The 27621-nt window shown below is 42.4% G+C and overlaps 1 protein-coding gene across 1 annotated transcript in view; it reads left to right on the top strand.

Annotated features, from left to right (window-relative positions):
• GMPR (guanosine monophosphate reductase) overlaps nucleotides 1-27178 on the top strand; it is a 79800-nt gene extending 52622 nt beyond the window's left edge. Inside the window, exons 7-9 of the mRNA XM_066579390.1 lie at nucleotides 6132-6174; nucleotides 17215-17374; nucleotides 26882-27178. Coding sequence (XP_066435487.1) covers nucleotides 6132-6174; nucleotides 17215-17374; nucleotides 26882-27062 — 384 coding nt within the window. The 3' untranslated portion in view covers nucleotides 27063-27178. The remainder of the gene's footprint in view (nucleotides 1-6131; nucleotides 6175-17214; nucleotides 17375-26881) is intronic.
• Nucleotides 27179-27621: the final 443 nt, after the last annotated feature.

Genomic DNA, 27621 nt, shown 5'->3' on the forward strand with positions numbered 1-27621 from the left:
ATTCGATGACGCAGGAAAAGCAGAAGATTTCAGAAAGGCAGGTACACACAGATGTCGGTTGGGCACAGGGTCAGAGTCCGCTGCAGGATTCCGCGTATGGAATCTGACTCGCCCTGTGCAGCCGGCCTGATTCCATGGACAACACATGACCCCATTATAGCCTCAGGCTACACACATGGTCATTTTGTTTTACAAGCACCAACAGTTTATGTGTAAAAACTCATGTCCTACTCCTGTTTCATGGATATGCTGGTACATTTTCCTTAGCCCCCTATGGAAACGGCCCTTTTTTTCCAATTTTCGTTTTTTCCTCCCCCCTTTTAAAAAATCATAATTCCTTTACTTATCCATCGATGCCGCTGTATGAAGGCATGTTTTTTGCGGGCTACGTTGTATTTTTCAAGGCTACTATTGAATGTACCATATAGTGCATTGAAAAACTTTCAAAAAATTCTAAGGGGAGTGAAATGGAAAAAAAACAAAATTCTGCCATCTTTGCCATGTAAGAAACAGCCGGCACCCACGTTGTTTGGAGCGGGATCGACCCGCAACCTCCCTTCATACATACCCCGACGCTGCAGGACATTACTGTAGGCCCTGCAGTGTTAAGGGTTATGGTATGTTCATGGATGGTAGATAAGCTGCAGATTTTGAAAAATCCTATTTATAGATTGCGGAAAAAAAACTGCTGAGTAAATTGACCTGCAGTGCGAATTTTACATCTTCAGCAAGTCAATTTTTCTGTAGATTTTCAGATCTTCAAATGAGGGGGTGAAATCCACAATCACAATCCATGCTAAAATCCGTATGTTACATGCAGATTTTGCAAATGGAAAAATAGCATAATACTTCTGTAGCGCCACCTTTTGGATGGCAGCATTCCTGCAAGTCAATGTTAGACATGCCTTATAACAATGATTGGGAATTGTGAGCCAAAGCCTGAAATCATGCACAGACAGCTGTTTCGGGGTGATTGTCCCTAATCAAGGTACATTAGGTTTTTGGTTTGGCTAGTGAGAGGCCTATAAAAGTGGGTCAGGAAGAGTATCATCACTCCTTAAGGAGAGCAGCTACATGTGCATGTGCATGTGCAGTATTCCATGTGAGCCTGACAAGTGCCTTATATAGTGGGAGAATAATGTTCTCGTCCTTTGCCCCTATACCTCTTTTAATGCACCCCAAGACTTTATTTGCTTTTGCAGCAGCTGACTGGCATTGGTTGCTCCAGTTAAGTCTACTATTACCCCCAGGTCTTTTTCCATATCACTTTTCCCTAGCAGTACCTCATTTAGTGTATATTGGTGACATCCGTTTCTCCTCCTCATTTGCATTACCTTACATTTACCAATATTGAACTTCATTTGCCATTTTTCTGCCCAAGCCTCCAGCTTATCTAGGTCCGTTTGTAGCCATACATTATCCTCCGTTGCATTAATTATATTGTATAATTTTGTATCATCTGCAAATATTGATATTTCACTGTGCAGTCCCTCTATCAGGTTGTTGATAAATATATTGAACAGAATGGGGCCCAATAATGAACCCTGTGGCACCCTGCTAGCGACAGTGGCCCAATCAGAGTACGAACCATTTATTACCACCCTCTGCTTTCTATCTCTGAGCCAGTTCCTTACCCAGATACACACATTTTCACCCAATCCGAGCTGCCTCATTTTATATATTAGCCTATTATGCAGCACGGTGTCAAATGCTTTAGAGAAGTCCAGATATATAGGATCAATAGACTCTCCCAGGTCCAGCCTAGAGCTTACTTCATCGTAGAAGCTGATCAAATTGGTCTGATATGATCGACCCCTCATGAACACATGCTGATGAGAAGTTATACCATTGTTTTCCCTGAGGTATTCTAGGATGGCATTTCTCAGAAACACCTTGAATATTTTTTTAATTATTGAAGTGAGACTTACCGGCCTGTAGTTACCAGGCTCTCCTTCAGACCCCTTTTTGTATATTGGTACTTATCCAAACAGATGTACAACATAGTTTACAAAGCAAAAATGGGTTCAAAAAGTTACATATCGCACCTTGATTATACTAGCCGATGACCGGAATGCCCAAGCTACTAGAATGCAGGTTCTACAGTGGTGGCTCTCCTGCAGTATGGTCATCTGTGAGATCATTTGAACATTGACACCCACCACCTTGTCCATCATTACTTCCAGGAAGCCCCGGTGACATCACTGATTGACTTGGAGCTCTGTCTTCCTGCCTTCACTCTGACCAGGCACTGTGCATTCGTTGAGCATCAGATTCATGCCATGGCCATGTGACCACAAATTGGCAGAAGTATTTGGACGGCCAGCTATCTACCCTAGGCCGGGATACAGTAAAAAAAAAGGCTAATGATGAATGATACCGCTAATGAAAATAAATGGAACATATTGTAATATACATCTATCCCAATTTCCGCCCACTAACTGGTGGCTTAACCCATTCAATGCCCTTGATTCCAATTCCTCTTGTTACCATTATGTTCGTTGTTCACATGACATGCAATGGGAATATCTCTATGATGACTTCCTTAAGATCGGGGTCCTTGGTGAGGATGTCCCAATGACGTTAGATGACATCCGCCATTCTGTGGGATGCCCCGTTAAATGTAGTGATCAGTCTTACCATTTTATCCGATTCTTTAATAGATCTAGAAGATTGCAATAACTCAGAATGGTCGTTATTAGGCACACGTTGATACACTTTTTTTAAGAACATGATCTGGGTAGCCATGGTCCAAATTCATCTCTGCATTTCCATACCTCCATGAGAATACCCTCCTCAATCTGAGGTATTGCCCATATGGAATTCCTACTAAGTAGTAAGAATTTTTTTTTCAAGAGGACAAAAAGTAATTTTGAAGGTATCTGGGGAGAAAAAAAGTGAATTGAAATCTACTCGGTGCTGCATAAAGCATTGAAAAAGTCATACTCGCCTCACTCGCTCCCCCACAGCTTCGATTCCAACAGTTCTCAGTCCCCCACTGCACCCTGTGACGGGATGTTATTGCTGCAGCCGGAAGATGAGTGCAGCAGGGAAGGCGGCACAATCAGAATGTGAGCTGCAGGGCTAAGATGAAGTGAGTATGACTTTTATGTTTGTAAATGGTATGCCTGCAGCTGAGGACACTGATATGAAGACATAATAGTATTTACTATGACTTGTAGACTGATAGGTTCAATCACAATAGCCTGCACAGCTCGTCCGGCCTTAAGACAACCATGGACCCATCCATGTTTTTTCATGGACATTGAAAAATAGGTGTTCTGTTTTTATGGACTGTCCAGGAATTTCCAGTTGGAAACCCTGATATATACAATGTGCCCTTAGATTTTAGTAGTCTGATGTTTGGCCATAAGTTGCTTTGCCCTTTTTTCACTCATAATTTGCTACACTTTAATGCAGAAAAAAAGCCCCTAAAAACAGATATTGTCATAGTTTTTAAATTTACAGTGGGCGGCAATAGGCAAAAAGTTTACCAATATGTTCTGAATAATATAACTTAGCCTTCAGGATGGGACACCGCTCTCCAGGCTTTGCTGAATTATACTACTTTTTTGAAGGTAGTATAAACCACTTTAAAAAAAACCAAAAACCCTTATTCTTCTGTAGGAAGAGCCGAGAAGAACAAGCAGAGGTGTTTACCGTCTGGATGCTTATAGTACTCCCCAGACTCTGTCCTGCATTGCCTGCCACAAATTTCCCTTTTCTTTATTTCATTTGTATCTGCTCCCTTAGCGACGTGTGTATGGATTCGTATCCGTATACACTGTAAGTGCATATGCACTGCGGATCAAACGCATCCATAGAAATCAATGGAGCTCATACACACGGCATCCACAGTAAAATAGAGCATGCTGGGATTTTTCTTCCACTCACAGAATCTGCAATTCCTACCCACAAGAGTGAGTCAAATGATGAAAGTCATTGCATTTGATGGACCGCCTATTACCGCTATCATATGTGCGGACGTCTAACGCAGAATCTGCAATTCAAGTCCGCTCGTGTGAGTCCAGACAAGACTGGATGGTTGGTGATTCAGACTCTGCCAGCCGCGCTGCTCATAGAAGAAACCTACTCTGTGTTATGGTTCCATGATTATCAGTGAGTGCAGGGAGAGGCAGAGATGAAATTACGGAGGGTTCTAAAGGGGCACTATTTCTATTTGGCAGACACACAATTAACACTATTACTATGGGCACACAAAAGGGGCAATAAAGAGTAGTATTACCACATGGAGGCACTGCAGAGGCATTATTACTTTGTAAGGGGCACAAAGGGGATATTCTGGGAACAACTGGGGCACTATTACCATGTAGGGGGCATTAAAGGGGCATTATTATTTTGAGGACACATAGAGGGCACAATTACATTGTAGAGGGCACAAAAGGGGATTATTACTGTGCACAGACCCAAAGAAGGGCACTAAAATCATGGGGCATTAAGGAGGCGTTACTATTTTGTGGTGAGTACAATGGCGAAATTATTAGTGAGTGGAAGCTCTAATAAAATGGAACATTACTGCTGTGTAGGAGGGGAGCATTGGGGGTAGCAGTAGGATGGGAAGAGTGTGCAGAGATAAGTCATTTCTGGAAGAATTCTTCCCCTGGTCTGGGCTAGATAGAGAAGAAAATGAAATGGATGTAATCTGTCATCACTAGAGGTAACTGCACTGCAATCACTATCACTGTTTAGAGCTGGTAGCTATTATATGGTGAATGCATTATTTAGAGGTACACTAGAGCTGGGGTGCTGTATCTGAGCTATCGTGTTCTAAAAGTTTTTTTTTACCCTGTCTCTTATGTATATATTGTATTTATATTTTTTTCTTGGGGCTGGGAACACCTATGGCTCGTGCCTCTGTTCTTGTGAGACTCCAGCAATGCCCCCAGCTGCTACTGCTGTATGGACGGGCCACTTAAGAGACCCAGCAATACAGCTGAAAGCTGTGGACAAGGCAGGTTGGTGGTCTACAGAGAAGGGAGGGGGGCCCAAGTTGATCTTTTGCAGCCATTGGCTGTTACTGTGTTTCCCCGAAAATAAGACAGTGTCTTATATTAATTTTTGTTCAAAAAGGTTTAACTTTTTTACATGTATAGCTGCCTGGACACTATTTAAATTGACTTTTTTGAATTACCTGTTAGCAGGGCTTAATTTTGGAGTAGGGCTTATATTTCAAGCATCCTCAAAAAGCCTGAAATATCATTTTGCATCCTCAAAAATTCTGGAAAATCATGCTATGTCTTATTTTCAGGGTATGTCTTATTTTAAGGGAAAAACAGGGTAGCTACACCCTTGACAAGTGAGCAGCACTGCTCTAAATACAAATAATGTATGCCTCCAAATGAGACCCTGAATAGTCCAAAAAGAATGTGCAGCTCTCCTAAATTAGAGTATATGTAGAAATAATGTATTTTATTCACCCACTGTGATGTTTCAACACATAGACCCAGTAAGTTGTCTGAAATGTCCCACTGGGTGAATAAAACAAATGCCTTCTGTATATCATACCTTGAGAGTGCTGCAGATGTTTATGTGGACTTTTCCTTCTAATCTTACATCTTGTTGTCAGCCTGATACATTCCATTCCCATCATGGTTACATTATGGCTTTCTATTGCATAACATTGAATGCGTTAATCTAGCAAGTGAAATCAGAGCTTCCCAGACAGCCGCTGTTATGGAGCTTTGTGGCTTTTTAGTTTGCAACATTACATCATTTTACTGTAAGGTTTGGCAAAGCATTTCAATAGACTAATGCAAGACAGAAATCTCGTGCTTCTTAGATTTTTCATTCTGCTCACTAGGTGGCGATCACGATCTATGGTCCAGTCTTTGCTAATTGTCATCTGTGGGAAACCACTTTCCTTAGGCAGACAGTATTATCGAATCAATTTTACATTTAGTTGTGGATTTCTGCTGGAATTAGTTTTCATCAAGGTTATGATATCGTTGACTTGTTCACCTGAACTTCATTAAAAGTGTAACTTAAGAGTTTCACATATTATCCAAAGTTTATCCGTGTCTGTCCATCTGTTATCTGTTATGTAAGTGCAAATAATCATAAAAACCAAATAGTGTGGGTCACATAATTATATGATTTATCTAATACTTTTATAGGATGGTGGCTGCAGTTGTCCAGGAGATGTTGCCAAAGCATTTGGTAAGTTACGTGACAACATACTAAAACAGGGGGGGGGCAAACTTCATTTTCACCAAGGGCCACATCAGCCTTATAGTTGCCTTTAATGGGCCAATTGTAATTGTAAGACTGTATAGAAATAGTGACCACACAGTGGCCCCAGTAGTAATAGTGTCTTCCATAGTGGCCCCTGTAGTTATAGTGCCCGCATACTGGCCCCAGTAGTAATAGTGCCCGCATACTGGCCCCAGTAGTAATAGTGTCTCCCATAGTGGCCCCAGTAGTAATAGTGACCCCCACAGTGGCCCCAGTAGTAATAGTGTCTCCCATAGTAACTCCAGTAGTAATAGTGCCCACATAGTGGCCCCAGTAGTAATAGTGCCTTCCATAGTAACTCCAGTAGTAATAGTGCCCACATAGTGGCCCCAGTAGTAATAGTGTCTCCCATAGTGGCCCCAGTACTAATAGTGTCTCCCATAGTGGCCCCAGTAGTAATAGTGTCTCCCATAGTGCCCCAGTAATAATAGTGTCTCCCATAGTGGCTCCAGTAGTAATAGTGTCTCCAATAGTAGCCCCAGTAGTAATAGTGCCCACATAGTGGCCCCAGTACTAATAGTGTCTCCCATAGTGGCCCCAGTAGTAATAGTGTCTCCCATAGTGTCCCAGTAGTAATAGTGTCTCCCATAGTGCCCCAGTAGTAATAGTGTCTCCCATAGTGTCCCAGTAGTAATAGTGTCTCCCATAGTGGCCCCGGTAGTAATAGTGTCTCCAATAGTAGCCCCAGTAGTAATAGTGCCCACATAGTGGCCCCAGTAGTAGTAGTGTCTCCCATACTGCCCTCAGAAGTAAACAGTGACTTCGATAGTAGTCCCAGTGATAATAGTGTCCCCCCTATTGGCCTTTGGCTGAACAGTATCCCTATAGGTATTCCACTCACTCATCCAGCCTGCAGCTCCAGTCTGGTGGCAGCTGCTGCTGAGTCTGTGACCACTGACCTCTCCCCTTAGGCCTCATATCCACGGGGAAAATCAGGCCCGCTACGGATTCTCCATGGAGAATCCACAGCGGGTCCCTCCTGCCCCGCGGACATGAGCGCTGAAAATAACAATAAACTTACCCGCGGCGGACCGGGCAGATCTTCTCCTCTTCGCAGCCGGATCTTCTTTCTTCGGCCGGCGGATGCATGCGCCGGGCACATCCGCCGGGCTGAAGAGAGAAGATCCGGCCGGGAAGAAGAGAAGATCTGCCCGGTCCGCTGTGGGTAAGTTTATTCTTATTTTTGGTCTCCCACGGATCCGGACGGCTTCCATAGGCTTCAATAGAAGCCTGCGGGAGCCGTCCCTGCAGGAGACCCGCACTAAAATGGAGCATGTCACGTTTTTTTTCATGCTCCATATTTTTTTTAATTCACTTTTATTGACCATCCGCAGGTATTTATCTACCCGCGGGTGGGCAATGCATTCCAATGGGGTGCGGATCAGCGGGTGGGAGAAGAGTTAAAATCCGCGGCGGATTTTAATTCTTCTTTTCCCCGTGGACATGAGGCCTTAGCGTCTGTGCTGCGTACAGGACAGCGCACGCAGACACTAGGGGGTGGGGTGGAGAAGAGACGTCAGCGGTTACAGACTGCACAGCCCCCACCAGACTGCAGCTGCAGGTTAGGTGAGTGGAATGCCTGTTAGGCTGCTGCATGGTCGGAAAGCCACATTAAATTAGTTAGTGGGCCAGATTCAACTCAGGATTCGACTCACGGGCCTTATGACATGTGTTGCACTAAAAAAAGTATTCACCTCTCCATCCCACCTACCTTGGAGTCATCACCAGAATATGACAGAAAGTGAAAACAAATCTCTACAAAGTCATCTATAGCAATACATTTAAGGGCTAGGCCACATACATATTAGCTCTGTGCTGAGCTTTCTTGCAGGGGGCTACAAATGAATACCCCCAAACTGTAATAAAATGTAGTAGTGATTACAGAGCAATCTCCCTTTTCTGTGTGTTACGTACTGTTGTTATGATTTTTAATTTTATAATACAAATAATAACAGAGCATTGATCACAGGTGACATCTCCTCTGCTTTGGGTCTTTCGTTTAATTTGTCTGTACAGTCTCAGACCACCATGACAACTTCTTCCGGCCATGATTCATTTCTGCACACTCTCCACATGCTGCCATTTCCCCCAATAAACCTCAGTAACCCCTTCTGTAGTACTAGTGTCTCTTCTGTGATCCTATAAAGTGATAATGGCCCCTCCATAGCCCCACTTGTCCACAAATAGTGTCCACCTCTGTGGCCCAACTTTCGTGACCCCCCCCCTCCCCCCTTCCTGCATGTCCTCCCTTAATTTTAGTGCTCCAGCTGTGTATGCACTTTATAGTGCTCTCCTCTGTGGTCCCACCTTCTAGTGCCCCTGCCACGCTTTCCTACAGGAACTTTGTTTATCAGCTGCACCAACCACTGTCTATTTTAGGCCGGGCTCACAAGAATGGGTCGGATTCCAGCTATGAGCCCGGCTGGTGACCCTGCGCACGGCACTTTACTGTATTGCGGATGACCTTGGAGGAACGCAGCCGATCATGCAAAGTACAGGGTTTTTTTTTTTGCTTGTTTGTATTTCCCGATACATTGCTTAGCGATGACATGGGCGCCTACCTCCTATACGCAATTTTAATTGCGTATGGGCTGCAAGTCGGACGCTTCCATTGACATCAATGGATGCTGCAGTAATATAGAGCGTGCTGCGATTTTTCTTCCACTCGCAGAATAGACTATTTAAAATTTGACAATGCATGCCTTTTAATGCCCACGTTTTACAGTGGATCGTCCGTGCGGACCCGATCGCTGAATATGCAATTCAAATCCGGTGGCGTGAGGCCGGCCTTACTCGCACACTCTAGCGCCAGACACTGACAGCTCACTGCTGTATACACATTTGGACTCCTCCACCTGACTCCAGCCAGACTGTACTCAGATCAGGAACTGGAGGGAGGGGTGTATGAAGCAGTTAGTATGTGAACAAGGTAGATAGCGGTAACTATGGCGTATGAATGGCGCTTCAGTAGCGGCGCCTGGTGATGGGGAAACCATAGTGATGGCAGGCCTTCCAGGATGGTGGGATAGCCCCCAAATCTGGGCCTATCCAGCCGAGTCCAGAACAGTTAACCAGCCTTAATGAGCAAGTGGAATCCAGAGGGTCAAACCTTGGGCTCTGTTTGACCTGGTATATGTTAGTTTGTCATTTCTGCAGGGCACAATAGCTTAGTCTACCAATATATTGTACAAGTCAACAATAAATTGCATGTTCAATTCCCATGAGAAGAGTTTAAAAAGCTTGTTTAAAGTTTTAAAATATATTTATATTTATTATTATAAATAATGTTAAATTGCCATTAAATCCGGGTGGTGTAAAAATATATTACATATATAAAATAAACAGCAACAATAAACATCCACTAAATGAATAGTAAAAGGGGATGGAGAAAGGACCCTGCCCTCGAGAGCTTACAACCAACAGGGAAGAGGGAAGAAGGTAAAAGGTGAGGAAAGAAGGTGCTCAAATATTGGTGGCAGCAGAGCTGCTGCAGGGCAAGAAAACCAGGCAGATTTTTGCTAAATTCAAATTTTTAATAAAAAATGGCAAAAATATTGTCTCTCTGGTGTGTTGGCTTAGCACTGATGCCTTGCAGTGCTGGAGTTGTAAGTTTGAATCAGACCTTGATGGGGATTTGAGCCTGAGGCCCCAACGCTGCAAGGTGGTAGTACTGACCACTGGACCGCTGCCACCACAACCACCACCACCACCACTTCCACCTCCACTCTTGTTCAAGGAGGCCAGATTAGAAAAATGATTTTTACTCCTATGGATTTTAATGGCAGTCAGAATCGGGACTCCTGATTCCCATTTATTTTTTTAAATCAGATCAGTCACTCCTGACCGAACTATTTCAATAATCGCTCAATACTAGTTATAGGCCTTTCTGAATAGATAGGTTTTTACTCATTTTTATTTTTATAATATTTTAATAAAACTTTTTTTTTGCCTTTTTTAGTCCCCATGGGGGACTTGAACTTGCGATCGTTTGATTGCTCCGTCAGTATAATGCAATACTGTAGTATTGCATTATACCACATTTTGGCAGTCATTCTTTGTAGCCCTGGGGGCTTTGAGAAGTCCCCAGGCTGCCATGACACCCGAATGACAATTGGGGCATTAATGCTGCTGTAAGAACTGACAGCGGCATTTAAAGGATTAACCATGATAATCAGCATTCTTGCTGATTGCAGCTGTTGCCAGCTGTCAACGATGGCAGACACCTGCCATGTATGTAGTGGGCTCGGCTGCCAACACAGACTTTCGATGTGTGCTGGACATCTGGAAGGGGTTAAAGGAAAGAATAGTCTCTTCAAGCACAGTTGCACAGCAGGAAGCCTCCCCTTTTAGCAGCCGCAAAGTATACTAGGTGGGCATTGCAAATAAATCAAGGCTTACTGAATATTGGGCTCTTTCTCTTGGCCAATCTCTCCTCTACTGCTCTTCACATCTGCCTGTATTCGCACCATAGCCACAATATTATACACTGCACTCTCTCTGTCTTATACATCTGCATGCCATTACATTGCACATCGTTCAAGGTCATCAACCTCTTATCTCGCCCCCTTGGGGTACGTTCATATGAGCCCATGGGCGGAGCGTCAGGGGGTGCTGAGCCGAATATTTCTGCAATCCCCACCTAAAGACGCAGCTCAGTCTGCTGCTGTGGATGTCCGCTCCATAACTCACATATATACATACAGATTTTGGTGCAGACTTTTCTGTGTCTTTAGGTACGGAGTGCAGAAATATCGCACTTGTGTGAAAGCAGCCTTCCACTGTCATTATGCTATGTGGCTAGAAGTCAAGTTAATGCCTTGTGAAAAAAATGATTTAGTTAAAAATAATACAATTTTATTTCTCAATCATGAGCCAAGTTGTAAAGCTTGGATTTGGAATGTGACCGTGCAGAAATGTTTATAAGTCGCAATATTCCCACACTAACGTACTAAAACATCATTTATCAAAAATAAAACAGTAAAACTTTTCTGGCTGTTTCCTGCCCTCAGCCTGTGCTGTGACCACCAACCTGCTACATTCAGCTACAAAAAGTCTGCCGGACATCACTGTGGAACTTCTGACCTTCAGTTTTGTTTCAGTGTTCGTACAGAGCTTCCCAATTTCTTCTATTTTTGCATATTTGTCGCACTTGAATATTTTAAATGTTAGGCAAAGATAACCCAAGAAAATGCAAAATGCTGTTTTTAAATGGGGAAAGGGGTTTTTACTGTAAGAGCAGTGACTACGGAACTCTCTGCCTGAGGACGTGGTGATGGTGAATTCGATAAAAGAGTTCAAGAGGCTCCTGGACGCCTTTCTTGAGCAATACAATATTACATGTTATATCACTAATAACTTCAAAAGGGTTGTTGATCCGGGATTATTCCAATTGCCAGATTGGAGTCGGGAAGGAATTCTTCACCTTAAATGACAAAAATTGACTTCTACCTCATTGTTTGTTTATTTTCTTGCCTTCTTCTGGATCAACATTGGGGAGTAATAGGCTGAACTGGGTGGACATCTGTCTTTTTTCGGCCTTACATACTATATTACTATAATTTCATTTATTGATAGAAACATGCTTTTTGACCCTACCAACATGAAAAACGAATTGGTCCCTTTAACTACTAAATCAAGGGGTTAACCAAATTTTTTATCAACTGGCCTAAATTTCATTAGGCACACCCAGGCATAAGTCATCTGGCAATGTGAAGCAGGCCTGGTCTTAAAAAGTCGCAGATGAAGCAACGTAAGGTTGGAGTAATGCTTATTTGCAACGACTACATTACAGTGTACAGGTATGCCTGTCTCTAGGGATGTTGTTAATAAAGTTTGTTAAAAAAAATACTGAGAGAGGAAACGGGAAGGGCATGGACTGTGCATTATTGCTGGTGCCGCTACAGAGACTGATGGGCATGCTGAGATGCTATGCTCTGAGAAATAGTTTTTACCTTCTGTTCCGGATGTTACTGAATAAATAGCTGTTCCCCTGCTGCCCGCCTGGGGAGCGTTCTGAATAATCTGCTGCTAAGAGTAAAGAGGTTAAAATAAAGACATAATACAAGGCTATTAAAAACTACCAGTTAGGGAAGGGTTACAAAGCCATTGCTTTTCTCTGGGACTACAGCAAACCACAGTGAGAGCCATTATCCACAAATCGCGAGAACTTGGTACAGTGGTCAATCTTCCTAGGAGCAGCCGGCCTACCGATATTTCACTAAGTGCGCATCAACAACTCATCCAGGAGGTCATTACTCCATAAGTGATAGACCACAGAAATCAGTCTGTTACTACTTCATGCTGCCCTCAGTGAGGACAGCATAAAGTTCATGACAAGTTCCCTTTAAACAGGTAGTTCATGCTTGAAGAACCTCTGAAGTAGCTAATTTTAAACATTTCTGCCAAGAAGAGTGGACCAAAGTTCCTCCACAGCCATATAAAACAGTCAATGACGTTATTGCAAGCATTTGATTGCAGTTGTTACCGCCAAGGTTGGACATGAGTGATGTAGGTTTAGGTCAACCTCCCCAAGAGTGGCTGGCCTACAAACATTTCATCAAGGACTAATGAAGGATCCAGGAGGTCATAAAAGAAGTCAGATGAATATCTAAAGAACTGCAGGCCTGACTTGCCTCAGATAAGGTCAATGATTCCACAAATATAGTATCCATGGGAGAGTTACAAGATACAAAGCACTGCTGACCAAAACGAACACAAAGGCTTGTCTTAAATTTGTGAAAAAAACATCTAGATGACTCCAAAGACTTTTGGGATAATATTCCCAAGAGTTTTGGGATATTCTTCGATTGATGAGTCAATGGTGGGTAAAACTAACACCAGACTTCACAATAAGAACATCAAATCAACCGTCAAGCAGTGTGATGATAGTATGATTATCTGGGGCTACTTTGCTTCGACAGGACCTAGGCGACTTGTCATAACTGATGGCACCATGAATTCTGCTCTCGTATCAGAAGATCCTGAAGGAGAATGTCTGCCCATCAAGTGCAGTCAGATTGCAACAGGACATAAGCACACAAGCAAGTCCACTTCTGAATGGCTTAAAATAAACAGATTCACTGAGGCAGAGGAATCAACTGCAATTTGCACAACTTTCACCGGATTGATTCCTAAAACTTAACTTTTATTGATTTTATAAAATTGCTGGGTCTACGATGTAACAAAACATAAGTATACCCACCCCCCAAATAAAAATGTTCAAGGCTGGCTTTATAGACCCCCTGGTTCAAATCTTGACTAGACAGGGAAGTGTCAACTTAATTCTGTCCAGGAGCACAGAGGAGCCAGATTGCACTCAAAACAATAATATAAAAGCCAAATCAAATATTGTGGTTTATAGCTATTTCAATGGAAATTACTAAAAAATAATCACATCAAGCTAATCCCAGGATAATGCTTCTTATAAGTGAAGAAACGCTAACTGGAGATTAGAGACATATTTAACCGCTAGTAGTTGCCGAAAAATATCAATTGGCCCTTTTTTACATGCAGCAAAGATTATATGTGCATGGAGTTAGTAGAACTTCAACAGTATACTGTGTAGACTTTGGACTGATATATATATATATATATATATATATATACAGATCCTATGAGTGTTCTGGTTACAGAATAATTCCAGAGTCCCCTTTGAGAAGGACTAACTAACCCAGAGATACTAGATCTCTTATATCTGAAGAGTTCACTAGATTGGCCCCAGATCTATGATCCATACTGGTTTCTCAATCAGTTATAAACTCATAGTGAGCTTAACCCACTCTTATAGCATAGGAGTTTATCATGTGCCAAATAATCAACTAGGTTCTGTTATTTCTTATCGATGGAAGTTCTCTTTGGTTCATAAGGTTCAAAGCGTTTCTGTTGACTGCTCAACTCATCAGGAACCTTCACACTATTAGTCTTCTTGCAGTGACTTTGTTACCAGACCGGTAACCACATATATCTCTAGTCTGCAAGAGAGCTAGCATAGATATAGATATGCATAGATCTCATATCTGGTTGAATCTGTCTATGATGACTGGATCAGATTCTATCCGTTTTCTGAAGACAGTATCTAACCAGTTGAGTAACCCCCGGTATTGCTGATCTGCAGAAAAAAATGCTAGGACAGATGGAAGCTAAGCATAAATCTCCTACTGGGGAGGATCCGTCTCCAATGTCCAGATTGGGTTCTAGCCCTGTAATAAACACTACTTCAGAGAGCAATTTAGCAGTGCCTCTTAAGGATAGAGTCATGTCTATCACTAGACCCTAAAGATCACTATGCTAGCTCTCTTGCAGACTGGAGATATAAGTAGTTCCTGGTCTGGTAACAAACTCACTGCAAGAAGACTAATAGTGTGAAGGTTCCTGATGAGTTGAGCAGTCAATGGATTCGCGTTGAACCTTGAACCTTATGAACCAAAAAGAACTTCCATCGATAAGAAATAACAGAACCTAGTTGATTATTTGGAACATGATAAACTCTTATACTATGATAGTGGGTTAAGCTCACTATGAGTTTAAAACTGATTGAGAAACCAGTATGGATGGGCCAATCTAGTGAACTCTTTAGATATAACAGATCTAGTATCTCTGGGTTTGGCCTCATGTCAACGGCTGGGTCGAGTTCCGACTGGGAAATCTTGCAGCAGAATCAAACACTGTGCCCCGGCATTGACCCCCTTGTACCTGTCTTGTCTTCTCTCTCTGCCCTGCGGATGTGCCGGCTGGCGCGCTCCTGCACATGCAGAGTGCAGAGAGTTGCAGAGGGACGGACGTCTTCCATTGACTGCAATGGAAGCCGTCCATGCGAGCCTCGCATTAGAATAGGACATGCTACAATTTTCCCCCGTGAGTGGAAAATTGCAGTTGATTTCCGCTCATGGGCATGGAAAAGCATTTTCCTTGCATGTCCTATGTGGAGTATTTGCTGTGGGAGGCGAACGCAGCAAATACTTCCCAATGGATCTGTAACTCATGAAATAAAATGCAGTCGTTTTTAAGAACTTACAGGTTGTTCCTGCAGCTCCCAGCAAGAGATGAGTCCAGTTTATTCACGAGGCACTGCTACTGCTACTCATATGCCCTGATAAGCAGTTTTCTCAGTGAACAGTTTAATAGATAGAAACCTGCTTATTAGGGTAGCTGGATGGGCTGGCAGCACTGCATGGACAAGCTGGACTCCTCTCTTGCCAGGAACTGCAAGAACAAGCTGTAAGTTCTTAAAAGCCACTTCACATTATCCCATAAGTTACAGACCACTGAAATCAGTGTGTCCATTACTACTTTATGTTGGACAGTATAAGGTGCATGGCAAGTTCCCTGCTTGAAAGCCCGTGGCCAAATTAAAACAATTCTGCCAAGAAGAGTGGGCCAAAGTTCCTCAATAGCACTATAAAAGAGTCATTGTAATTATCGCAAGTGTTTGATTGCAGTTGTTACTGCCAAGGGTTAGGGGGGCAATTACTTTTTCACATGAGTGATATAAATTTTGAATAAATATTAATCTTCAATAAATGGAATGATCATTTAAAAGCCGCATTTTGTGATTACTTGGGTTGTCTTCATCTGATAAAGATTTAAATGTGACAAATCAGCAAAAAAAAAGAAGAATTTGGGTGAGGGGCAAATAGAGCACTGCATGTGTGCCTATACAAAGGGATGGCAGGAACATGGGAGGTAAGCCTTGCATGTGTTGGGAGGTCAGCCAGAACATGGGAGGTCAGCCTTGCATCCATGTGTACAGTTCTTAGATTTTGGCACAGTTATTAATACTCATACTTTATTGTGCTGTGACCTTTTTTTGATTGTTGCCATGGGACCTTTTTTTAACAAGCAACGGTTATCTAAAGCAGAGCGCCTCTTTGACTACTTAACGCTCCATGACATACAATTACGTCATGAAGGTTTGGGGTTTGTATGGTTTGAGCTTGAGGGTCGATCCCGCTCCATACATTGCAGCTTTCACCTGCCCGTAATAGCTGTGATCAGCAGTCCTCGTGATTGCAGCTGTTAACCCTTTAAATGCCACGGTCAATTTCTGATAAAACTTCTGATGAAAGTTCAGGGTTCCTGATGAGATTGTGGAGTACTGTTTGGTTGCCATGGCAGCTGGGGGCCTTCTAAAAAAGCCCCCTGGGCTGCCATGGCAGATTGTCTGTCAACCCATGCCTGTACATTATTTACCCCGCATGGTGAAAAAAAATACACCACATCAGAATTGCAATTTTTTGGTCACCCAATAGAAAGTACAGGACGTCCTGCAAACCCGAGCCTCGACTCAACTATGTCGACAAAAAATAAAAAAGTTCTGTCTGTCAGAAGATAGCGGCAGAAAACTTTATTTTTTTTACAAAGATATTTTATTTTTGAAAAGCAGTGCAGCAAAAAAAACTTAATATAAATTTGGTATCCTAGTAATCGTACTGACCCATAGAATAAAGTTATCAGGTCATTTTTTGTGCAGTATGTAGATTGTAGAAACAAGACCCCCACTCCCTCCCCCTCAAAGATGGCGGAATTGCTATGAGGGTTCTGCTGGTATAGACAAGATGCTGAATCAGAAACAAGCTCAGAGGCCCATGTCCATGGCCTTTGGGGAAGAGTGGCACAGATATAGCCCCATGCACTGGCATAACTATAGGGGATGCAGGGGATGCGGTTGCACCCGGGCCCAGGAGCCTTAGGGGGCCCATAAGGCCTCTCTTCTCCATATAGGGAGCCCAGTACTATCAATAAAGCATTATAGTTGGGGGCCTTCTTGCAAGTTTTGCATTAGGGGTCCAGGAGCTTCAAGTTACGCCTCTGGCATGGAGTATCGGGTACATTTCGCCAATGATCCAAGGAATCTTGGCACTTTCCATACTTACATGATATATGCCTGCTGTGGAGTAGAACTGGATTATTTACTGTTATTTGACATTTTGATGATCTATTTCCCTTTTTCTTTGTCGATTTGTCCAGGGGCAGGAGCAGATTTTGTGATGCTAGGGGGGATGTTTGCTGGCCACGATCAGTGCTCAGGAGAAGTCACAGAGAAGAATGGGAAGAAGGTGATGCTCTTCTATGGTATGAGTTCAGACACAGCAATGAAGAAGCATGCCGGTGGAGTGGCCGAATACAGGTATCACACATAATAAAGAAAATCCTGTACCTTTATTAGCCAAATGTTAGTCTGCATCGGCATTGCTCACTGACTACTTCCCTTACCTCCGAGGACATATACCAGCACATTAGAATTCTTCTTTTGTTTTCAAGGTCTTAAAGGGAATGTGCCATCAGAAAATGACTTATTGTACAAATCAAATTTTCTAGTTAAACCTATTTTTTAAGACTTTTTGGTGATTTTAATTTTTCTAATTTTCAATATCCTGATCCATATTTTGAAAAAAATCCTGCTGCTTTCACAGTAAAACTAATAATAGTCTGACACTTCCTGTGCTTTAGAGAAAACTTTTCAGCAGTTAACTCCTTATCACAGGCGGGATTCCAATGAAAGGTAACACCTATCTATAGATAACACATGAGCCAGCATTCACAATAGACAAAAGTCAAAGCTCTCCTCCTCCCCTCCCTGCACAATGACCTCTGAACATGTGACAGAGCATGCCTAGAAAACTTTCCCATAGAAGTCAGTGGGTCAGTTTCTGTCAATTGTGTGCATGACCCATGAGTTCTGCTGCAAAGTATAGGTCTAAATGCTGTTAACCACAAAAAAGGCACGATGGCCGCCCCCATAGCTATGAACATGCCATAGAATAAAAGTAAAATAGAATCAAAAATATAGTTGAAAAAAGGAAAATCTGGTTTTAATTTGCAAAAAAAAACATGCGATCCATTCCCTTCAAACATTTTTTTTGTAGGTAGAAGTCTCAGGGCTCTTTTTGTTGTTCTTGGTGGGTCCAAGATCCGTGTCTTCACCTACATAAATACATTTCTTGATGGCTTAAAAAGATGTTTAATGTGGTGCCAAGTGCACCAAGGACTAAGGTAGTGTAACATGAAAATCTGGGTCTAATATGTGAAAAAGGGTATTTTTATAGGTTTTTGCCAAGAAGTAGGTATCAATAAGGGTTGTTTCACATCTGTGTTGAGGGTTCTATTTTTCTGCCCCATTCGGGGAGCAGGAAAGGGAAGTCCCCATGGCCGAACATATAATGGCTCCTTTTGGTTTTTACTTAGCTGCCCGGCTTTTAGATGGAAGCGATGCATGCACTACTTTTCCCTCCAGTATTTTGAACCCGTTCGAGAGCCGGCGAGGGGGTGGAAAGGGGGAGGCAGTTTGGCAAAGCTAAACTGTCTTCCCCCACCCAACGATATCCTGGGCTTGGCGTATATGCGCCAGACCAGGGTATTTTGAACGGTCATGGTTGCCTCTCGTTTACACGACCGAAAATTGCTTACGCTTATATGAAAGAGCCCTTACTTGCAGTGTCAGACATTAAAAGGGTTGTACATAAAGCCAATTACTTTGCATTCATCCTATTAGGCTAAATGGATGTCATAAAGCAGGTCTACGGTGTATTACATGAGCGGCCTTTTGTCTGCTATGTGCCTGTAATCAATCACAGCCAGCGCTTCCTGGAGGTGGGGTTCTTCATTGTTTGCGCAATTGGTTTCCACAAGTGTGCAGGAAGAATCGATTTTTCACAGCATGCTATGGGTGCTATTAACATCCGTCCGTGGGCAGGAGCCCTAAAAATCCGATCTATCAACCAAATGCATTATTTCCCCTGCATAGTGAATGTCATCAGAAAAAAATTTAAAAAATAAACATCAGAATTGCCCTTTTTTGGTCACCCTGCCTCCTCCAAGAAAAAATGTAATAAAAAGCAATCAAAAAGTCCTATGGACTCCAAAATGGTACCAATAGAACCTACAGGACGTCCTGCGAAGAACAAGTTCTGAGTACATAGAGTTCTATCAATCTTTACTTTGTCGATGGATTCCCCATATGACAACAAACAGCGCGCTCCAGCGTTACCACAACTCCCGAAGCGCCAGAATAAGTCAGTAAACAATCTAACAAACCTTTTGGATCAGAATGCTATAATAATATCCTATAATATCCCGGCCCTCGTATTGTATCTCTTAATGCTGTAGTGAATCCTAACGATAGTCAAACCCCTTGTTGATCGATAGTTTTATAATAGTGATCTGAGGGGCAACAACTGTCAGACTGCCAACTTATGGCAACTCGCTAGGTGCAGATGTATATTCTGCTTTACAGGAAGGTTCTATCTGTGCTTCTAAATCTAGAATGATGATAGCCTGAGTAATTAAGAGGACTCCGGGCCAGATATCATGTGTCCCACTGTTTTAGACATTTCCCGTTTTGCCGGACAGTTAAAGCTAAAAAAGAAAAATGGTTTTGTGAACTTGTACTTTATATCTAAGTATATCAGTGATGACTAGTGGCAACTGTAGTTTATTAGTTCTATTAATTAACCTTTTTAACATTTTCTGATTCATTATTTTATAAAACAAAAATAATTATCCGTCTTTTCTTCATAGATTCTCTGCAGTGGTTCAAAAGGTACCCTGGAAAACTTAAAATAGGCCCCTTTCCACCATGGCCACCTACAGCAGAAAGTGAGGCTGGGACTAATGATGAGTGTTTATTGGAATATTCAGTCAGGATTAGGTCAATTCCACCAAAAGCATCCTCAGGGCTTATTCCGACGTGCGTATATCAGACAGGTTTTCATGCCCGGCCGAAATACGCTGCCTCTCTCTGCAGGGGGAGGAGGCGGGCTGGATCGGGAGCAGTGTATTGTTCCATCTCCCTTATTTGCATAATACCCAGAGGAGCATGAATGGCCTTATAAGTCTTCTAACTCACTCACCTTCTAGGTTGTCTCCCTAAGGAGAAAAGATAGTGTTCCTGAACGAAATCATAGGCCTCTCACTAGCCAAGCCAGAAACCCACTGCACACTTATCAGGGGCAAACACCCCGAAACAGCTGTCTGTGTATGGATTCTGGCTTGGCATTCAATTCCCAGTCATTGTTAGAAGGCTTGTATAAAGAGTTTAACATTGACTTGCATGAATGCTGCCTTCTAATAGGAGGTGTTGCGGAGGTATTGTTCCATCTCCCTTATTTACTATATTCACTAAAACAATGAGTTCATTTGTTACTATTCTGCTATTAAGCACAAATATACAGTAACTGCAACAAAGCAAGAAACAATTCATAAATACAGTAAAATATATATATAATCTTATTATTTGAGGCAGTAGCTGAGGATGGGCATGTGACAAGCTGACAATCTGTAAGGAGATAATTAGGTGAAGAAAAGCCCAGTGTATAGTATAAAGTCCCCAGGGTTTTCTCTCTTCTACATTTCTGTAGCAGTGAAGTGTGAGGATAGTGTCAAGACACATTTCTGCACTCCAGCCTGTCATAGATGATACCTCACAGGATTTGCCATTTATTGCAGTCTGATGCTGTGTTCTTCACCAGCTAATTTATTCCCTTATGCAGCCTCTGGGAAAGTCTTGTGCAGAGTCCCGACTGACAAGACAGGAATTGTTATTTTTACATTTCACTTAGTAGGTTATTTTTCAATCATTAATACTAAAGGTCACTATAAACTATAGATAACTGTCCGCTGACGATACCTCCCAACCCTCCATACACATCCTCACACAGCTCAGCTCAATGTGCATGTGTTGTCAGAGGGGAAAGGAGAGTAAGAGCCCATTTACATGCAAAGATAATCATTCAGGTTTTGAGCAATTGTTTTACATAAACTGCTAATGGACACTAATGTCCATTAGCAGCTTATCGCCTTCATTTGCATATAAATGAGCCTCCCAGAGCTGTATGCGGAAAACAGCAGGTGGTCTGTTCTTTGCATTCAGTTCCATTGTTCTGCCAAGGGCTTTCTGCTGAATACAATGTAATCGCCAGCTCCCGTAGAGAATACAGCACCATGGATAGCAAACACAGCACGCGGTCTGTGTTATCTTCTCTCCAGCGGAATGATGGATTTTATGCTCACCTAAAAATCATCGTTCAGCCGAACTGTGAAAGATGGGAGCACTTACACACAAAGATTATCGCTCAAATGATGGCTTTTGAGCAAATTTTGAGCGATAGCTGTTGTGTATAAATGGGCCTTAAGCTGCTGCCAGATACCTATGGTGATGGCCTATTTCCCATGAGAACAAAAAGAGCCGTCAGGTTGAAATCCAAGATTTCATTCGTTATTTCCACAAACATCACCAGTTAAGAGGAGGGTCTGGGCACGCCCATACACATTTGATGGTCAACTAATCTCTCCAAATTTGGAAGCTGTGGCTGACATTCCCTTAGAGGGGTTGACTGCCCAATATTTCATTGATAACCTATCCTCTACATTGGTCAACAGTAGTTGATGGGCAATGGTCTGCTGCTTGAGACCCCTATCCATTAGCTGACTTGTCCGGCTCGCTGTCCACTGCTGTCACATCCAGTCTTGACTGAGAGAGGGACAGGAAGTTGATTTAATGCGAGCGAAGCTGGTGCTGACACTTCCTCCCTTGTCTGCTTATGACTACGGAGAGACAAAAAAACTGGTGGCTTGGTGCAGAACTCCAGAAACAATCAAATTTGTAGAATGATTAGGTTCAACTTCTTCTTTATTTGATATAGACAACCAGCATTAAAATACGTATTTCAGGGCAGGACCCCTTCATCAGTTCAGCTACATTACATAGTCGGGGACTTGATGAATGTGAGGTCCCAACTACCGGAAAAGAATATGGGGATGTGGGTGTAGGGTGCAGTGGTCACAGCTGAAGAACATTTCAGAAGAGATCTCACCCCGAAACACGTATTTTAATGCTGCTTGTGTATATCACCAAATAAAGGAGAAGTTGAACCTAATCATGGATGGTACATGTAAGATCATAACGGACCGGTGAAATTTCATATGTGGAAATAAAGTTAGTTTCTCAATATACAATATAATACATATAATGAAAGAACTGGATAATGTGCCTGATAAACATGCAGAAGGTCATTTTTCAAACTTAAATCTAGCAGGGTTCTAGTATTTAGAGCCGCCCTGTTATAAAGAGTCTCCACCTTTAAAACGGACACTTTATCCTCTTAACACCATAAAAAGTAAGGGCTTCTGTATTCCCCACATGCTGTTCCAGCAAACAACGTGTTGCACCTGAATGACATGCTGGTTTTTCTATATATGACAGGCTGAAATACGGGGTATCTGTCACCTACTTTTAGCCCTATAAGTTAAGCCTATGGGCTAGAAGTCGGTGACCTACTGAGTCTAGGGTTGTAAGTGTTATACTTACCTTCCCCATCGTTCCCCTGGTATCAATGCTGGAAGCTGCTGCTCGATGCCTTGTGTAGCGCAGAGTGTTAAGGCAGCAGTATGCAGTCCTAAGCTCTCACTCATGACCTGAAGGTTGCAAGTTCAATCCCCACGTGGTTCAGGTAGCTGGTTCAAGGTTGACTCAGGATTCCATCCTTCCGAGGTCGGTAAAATGAGTACCCAGCTTGCCGGGGGGGGGGGGGGGGTAATAAATTACCTGAAAGCGCTGTGGAACAAGTAGGCACTATACAAATAACAAGCCTCTCCCTCCCAATGTGTTGAGCGGCACTGCTAGGTAGTCCTGTTCTAATTTCATGACACTCAATGACTGAATGAACAAGAACCGTTCGCTGTTTCAAAAAATTAATTATTGCTGGTTTGTTAACTTGTCGTTGCATTTAAGCACTCTCGTTTAGTGTTTCACATAGGGAATATGAAGCACTGAACGATTCTCAATGCTGATCTGCCTGTATAAACAGGATGCACGAGCTCGAACGAGCTGATGATGACGTCACCGACTCATTCACTCGTGGAAACGATTCCCGTTCAGAATCGTTCAATGTAAAAGGAGCATAAGTCTACTCAGTGTGCAGATTACATATAGTACAAGAGATGGCATAAAAGCATACAGGGAGTACAGAAGGCTTTACTTTGTATGGAATTGAGGGGGTTAAGTGATCGTTAAGACAGACATATTATTCATGGTTTTGTGATCCTATATATTGTATATTGAAAAACTAATTGGTTTCCACATGTGAGTTTTCACTGGTCTGTTACCATTTTAATAGTCCCATGGTTGCACACTATTAGCAAGAGCTGTCTTGTTGGAGACACAGAAGCAGTATGGATGGGGGTCTGTGGCACATAACTTGTTCTGATACATTTTTAGAATGGTAGTTAGCATGTGCCGATTCCTTCTATGTGCTAGGAATACTCTGACAATGACATTAAATTGACGGTAGCTGTTAGGCAGCGTACTCCTAGTTACTGTCTGCCTCAGCTCACTTAAATGCTCAGCTCAAAGTTGGATTGGCAATTTTTTGATAGTAGGGAAGGAGAAAAGCAGCCTGGCAGCCGTAATGCCGCGGTGAGAGTCCTCTATATTAAGCTGAAGTTATTAATTATTAATTTTAAAATACTCTTCGATGGATAACTTATTTAAAGCGCATACAAACTTCACGCAGGGGCCGTCCGTGGTTGGATTTTTTTTATTTTTAATTCATTTTTTATTGAAAATTTTGTTGAAAACTTAACAGACACAGAAATTGTATATATATAAATTTATGAGAGGTATGTATGAAGAGCATATATAGCACAGGTGTACAAAAAATGCAAGTTGATTTTACGGGCAGTAGAACAGTAGGGTGGGGCAGGGGCGTAACTATAGAGGATGCAGGGGATGTGGTTGCACCCGGGCCCAGGAGCCTTAGGGGGGCCCATAAGGCCTCTCTTCTCCATATAGGGAACCTAGTACTATGAGTAAAGCATTATAGTTGGGGGCCCTGTTAAAAGTTTTGCATCGGGGCCCGGGAGCTTCAAGTTACGCCTCTGGGGAGATGGTTTGGTTGGGTTTTAAACAGATTTCTCCTTTCTAATGATCAAGGGGGATCCTGGCTATCAGCATTTACCACCTTTTAATGGAAACACTCCTTTGATGCAGTCCTGCAGCAAACTGCCCCATGACCTACCCTACTGGTAAATGTTTTAGAATACCTCACATTTTCCAGTTTTTGTTTATATTTACACAGTTTGTCTCAAATGGACTTTGGAATGAAAGGCAGAACAAATAAACAAGTAAGATGAATAAAAATGATGGATTAACCTTGTTTCACCAAATTAAATCTAGATTTTTGACTCTTCAAAATTACCTCCTCTAGCTGATATAACAGCTCTGCACAATCAAGGTATTCTTTCTACAATTGCATTCCGATATTGTTCAGAAAATTCCTCCTAATATTGTTGCAGAAGTTTCCCACAAATGCGCTGCACTTGTAGGTTGCTTTGCTTTCATCCTTCTGTCCAGTTCATCCCAAAGAAGCTCAATGGGTTTAAGTCTGGAGACTGTACAGGCCGTTTCATTCTGTGAAGCCTACTTCCTGTTTTCTTCAGTAGTTCTGACATAACCTAGAAGTATGTTTTGGATCATTGTCTTGCTGTAAAATGCACCCAAGACCAACTAGGCGTACACCAGGGGGTATCGCATGGAGCACTAGAATACTGCGGTAGCCCTTTTTGTCCAGTGTGGCAGTCACTCTGTGGAAGTTGCCAGCTCTGGATCCAGCAAAAGAGTCCCAGACCATAACGCTTCCTCCTCAATGTTTGACGATTGGTGTCCCACACTCAGAAACCATCCATTCACCTACTCGACAGGGTATGAAAACCCTGCGTGATGTACCAAAGATGTCAAATTTTTGATTTATCAGTCCATAAGACCGTCTTCCACTTTTCAGTAATCCTCTGGAAGTGCTGCTTGGACCCGGTAAGTCTGTTTTTATTTTGCAAACCTGCAGAAAGAAGTCTTCTCTTCACAGTTGAAAAAAAATGTTTATTTTTGCTGCATTAAACTGTGCATGAAGATTTTGTGCTGTGAGGCGCCGATCATGCAAACTGTTGACTCTGAAAAACTTGTCATCTGAGGTTGTAGTGGCCTTTGGTCTGCCAGTCCTCCTCTGGTCAGAGTTTCCAAGTCAGTTTCCAAGTGCCTTTTGATGGTATAGGAAATTGTACTGACTGTCGCCATGGTTTTTCCTGGCAATTTCTCTGTAGGACAGGCCTACACTCCAAAGGGTTATAGTTGCCTCTCTGTCTTCTTTGGTTAATTGCCTTTTTATTACCATTATGATAGCAATGTGATCTGTCCTGCAGTGCAAAACTGTCCAAATCCTACCCTAGAGGGTGTTGTAAGGCAGTCTGTTCCAACACTGGTTAAAAAGAATCAGAGGGTTTGAAAGTAATCTGCAAAAGTTGAGACAATGCTATGTTCTATATCTGTCATGCTTATGTATGTATAAATATGTAGAAATCAATGGATAACAGTATTCCAAAATAGAACTTCAATAAAAATGATCTAAATAAAATAAAAGCAACTAAAGTTGAGACACCTGTAGGAATATTTTGTAACCAATTTCAAACCATAGTTTGCTTTCTGTGCTGCAGAGCAGATGTCCTTGATATGCTCCCTGAAAAAAGCTCTTTGGTTAAAATCATAAATTCAGACTATTCTTGCGTAAAAAAATAACTGGAATTATTGAGGGGTTCTAAAACGTATATCCACAGAAATGATCTGAGAAAATGTATTGTATCTCTGATGTTCAAAATGACATTTCTGCTGGGTTGGCAAGTTTTAACTCTACTCTCTGCCTTGTTCCCTTACCTGACCACTTGCTCTTCCTCTGTTTTGTTGGTTCCTTTTCCTGTCCTCATGCATTGCGTAGCTCTCCCTCACCAGCAGTGTTATATTATCCCCCCCCCCCCCACCTAATGGGCTACATACCTCCTCCCCTTCAAAACTCTAGGGAGTTATTTGCAGTCACTGACAATAAATATTCATGTGAAATACATGCATGACTCTCATTCACACAACTAGTAATGACAACTATCTGACAGTTCCCGGGACAGCTCACTAGAATGTAGCAGGCTTTCCTTATATATGACATTTAAAGGGGTTGTCCCGCGCCGAAACGTTTTGTTTTTTTTTCAATAGGCCCCCGTTCGGCGCGAGACAAACACAAGGGATGGGTTAAAAAAAAAAAAGTTTAGTACTTACCCGAATCCCCGCTCTGCGGCGACTTCTTATTTACCTTACCAAGATGGCCGCCGGGATCTTCACCCACGATGCACCGCGGGTCTTCTCCCATGGTGCACCATGGGCTCTGTGCGGTCCATTGCCGATTCCAGCCTCCTGATTGGCTGGAATCGGCACACGTGACGGGGCGGGGCTACGCGATGATGCGTAGAAGGGGGCGGAGCCAAAGCACCGCTCGTGCCGAGACCCAAGAGAAGGGAGAAGACCCTTCTGCGCAAGCGCGTCTAATCGGGAGATTAGACGCTGAAATTAGACAGCACCATGGAGATGGGGATGCTAGCAACGGAGCAGGTAAGTGAATAACTTCTGTATGGCTCATATTTAATGCACGATGTATATTACAAAGTGCATTAATATGGCCATACAGAAGTGTATACCCCCTCTTTTTTTCGTGGGACAACCCCTTTAAAGCCAGCTCCTTTTTCTAAGCTACTGGTGAAGTAGTGTATATGACTGCTGTGTAATATACCGGATCATGTTCCTTATCTATATTTTGGTTTTCAGGGCTTCTGAAGGCAGGACAGTGGAGGTTCCTTACAGAGGAGATGTGGAGAACACTGTTCGGGACATCTTGGGAGGACTGAGATCTACTTGTACATACGTTGGAGCTGCCAAACTGAAAGAGCTAAGCAGGAGGACAACTTTTATTCGCGTGACTCAACAATTCAACCAGTTGTTTTCTTAATGTATAGGCAGTTTCCATACGTGTCTCATCAGAGTCGTCCGTAACTTGATTCCATAAAACTCTTCCTTGGTAAAACACAATAAAACAATCCATTAAACATGATGATCTACTTTTAATACACTTGATCAGTGATTTCCAACTTGCGGCTCTCCAGTGGTTGCAAGCTACAAGTCTCGGGCTGCTACGATGATGTTGGGGCGCGCCAAGAGTTGTGCACCTACTGGAGAGACTCAGGTTGGAGGACACAGCAGTAGATACATGACTTCACCACTCATATGTTCATTTTATTTCCAAGCTTTCAGGATCTTAGTAAGTGTAGACAGAACCAGTTTATAGACCGTGCAGACTGCACTTTCTATGTAACATATATATTTAATTTATTTTGCAGACAAAAAAATGTATTTATTTTATATTTTAGTATCTTTTTTTGCCTACAGTTTGACTCACCCTTATGATTGTATTTAATATATATATATATATATATATATATATATATAGAGAGAGAGAGAGAGAGAGACTTATGTCACAGAAATATGTATTCATGGACTCAAACCGCATT

The sequence above is a fragment of the Eleutherodactylus coqui genome, chromosome 9 (genome assembly GCF_035609145.1).
Source record: "Eleutherodactylus coqui strain aEleCoq1 chromosome 9, aEleCoq1.hap1, whole genome shotgun sequence".
NCBI lineage: Eukaryota > Metazoa > Chordata > Amphibia > Anura > Eleutherodactylidae > Eleutherodactylus > Eleutherodactylus coqui.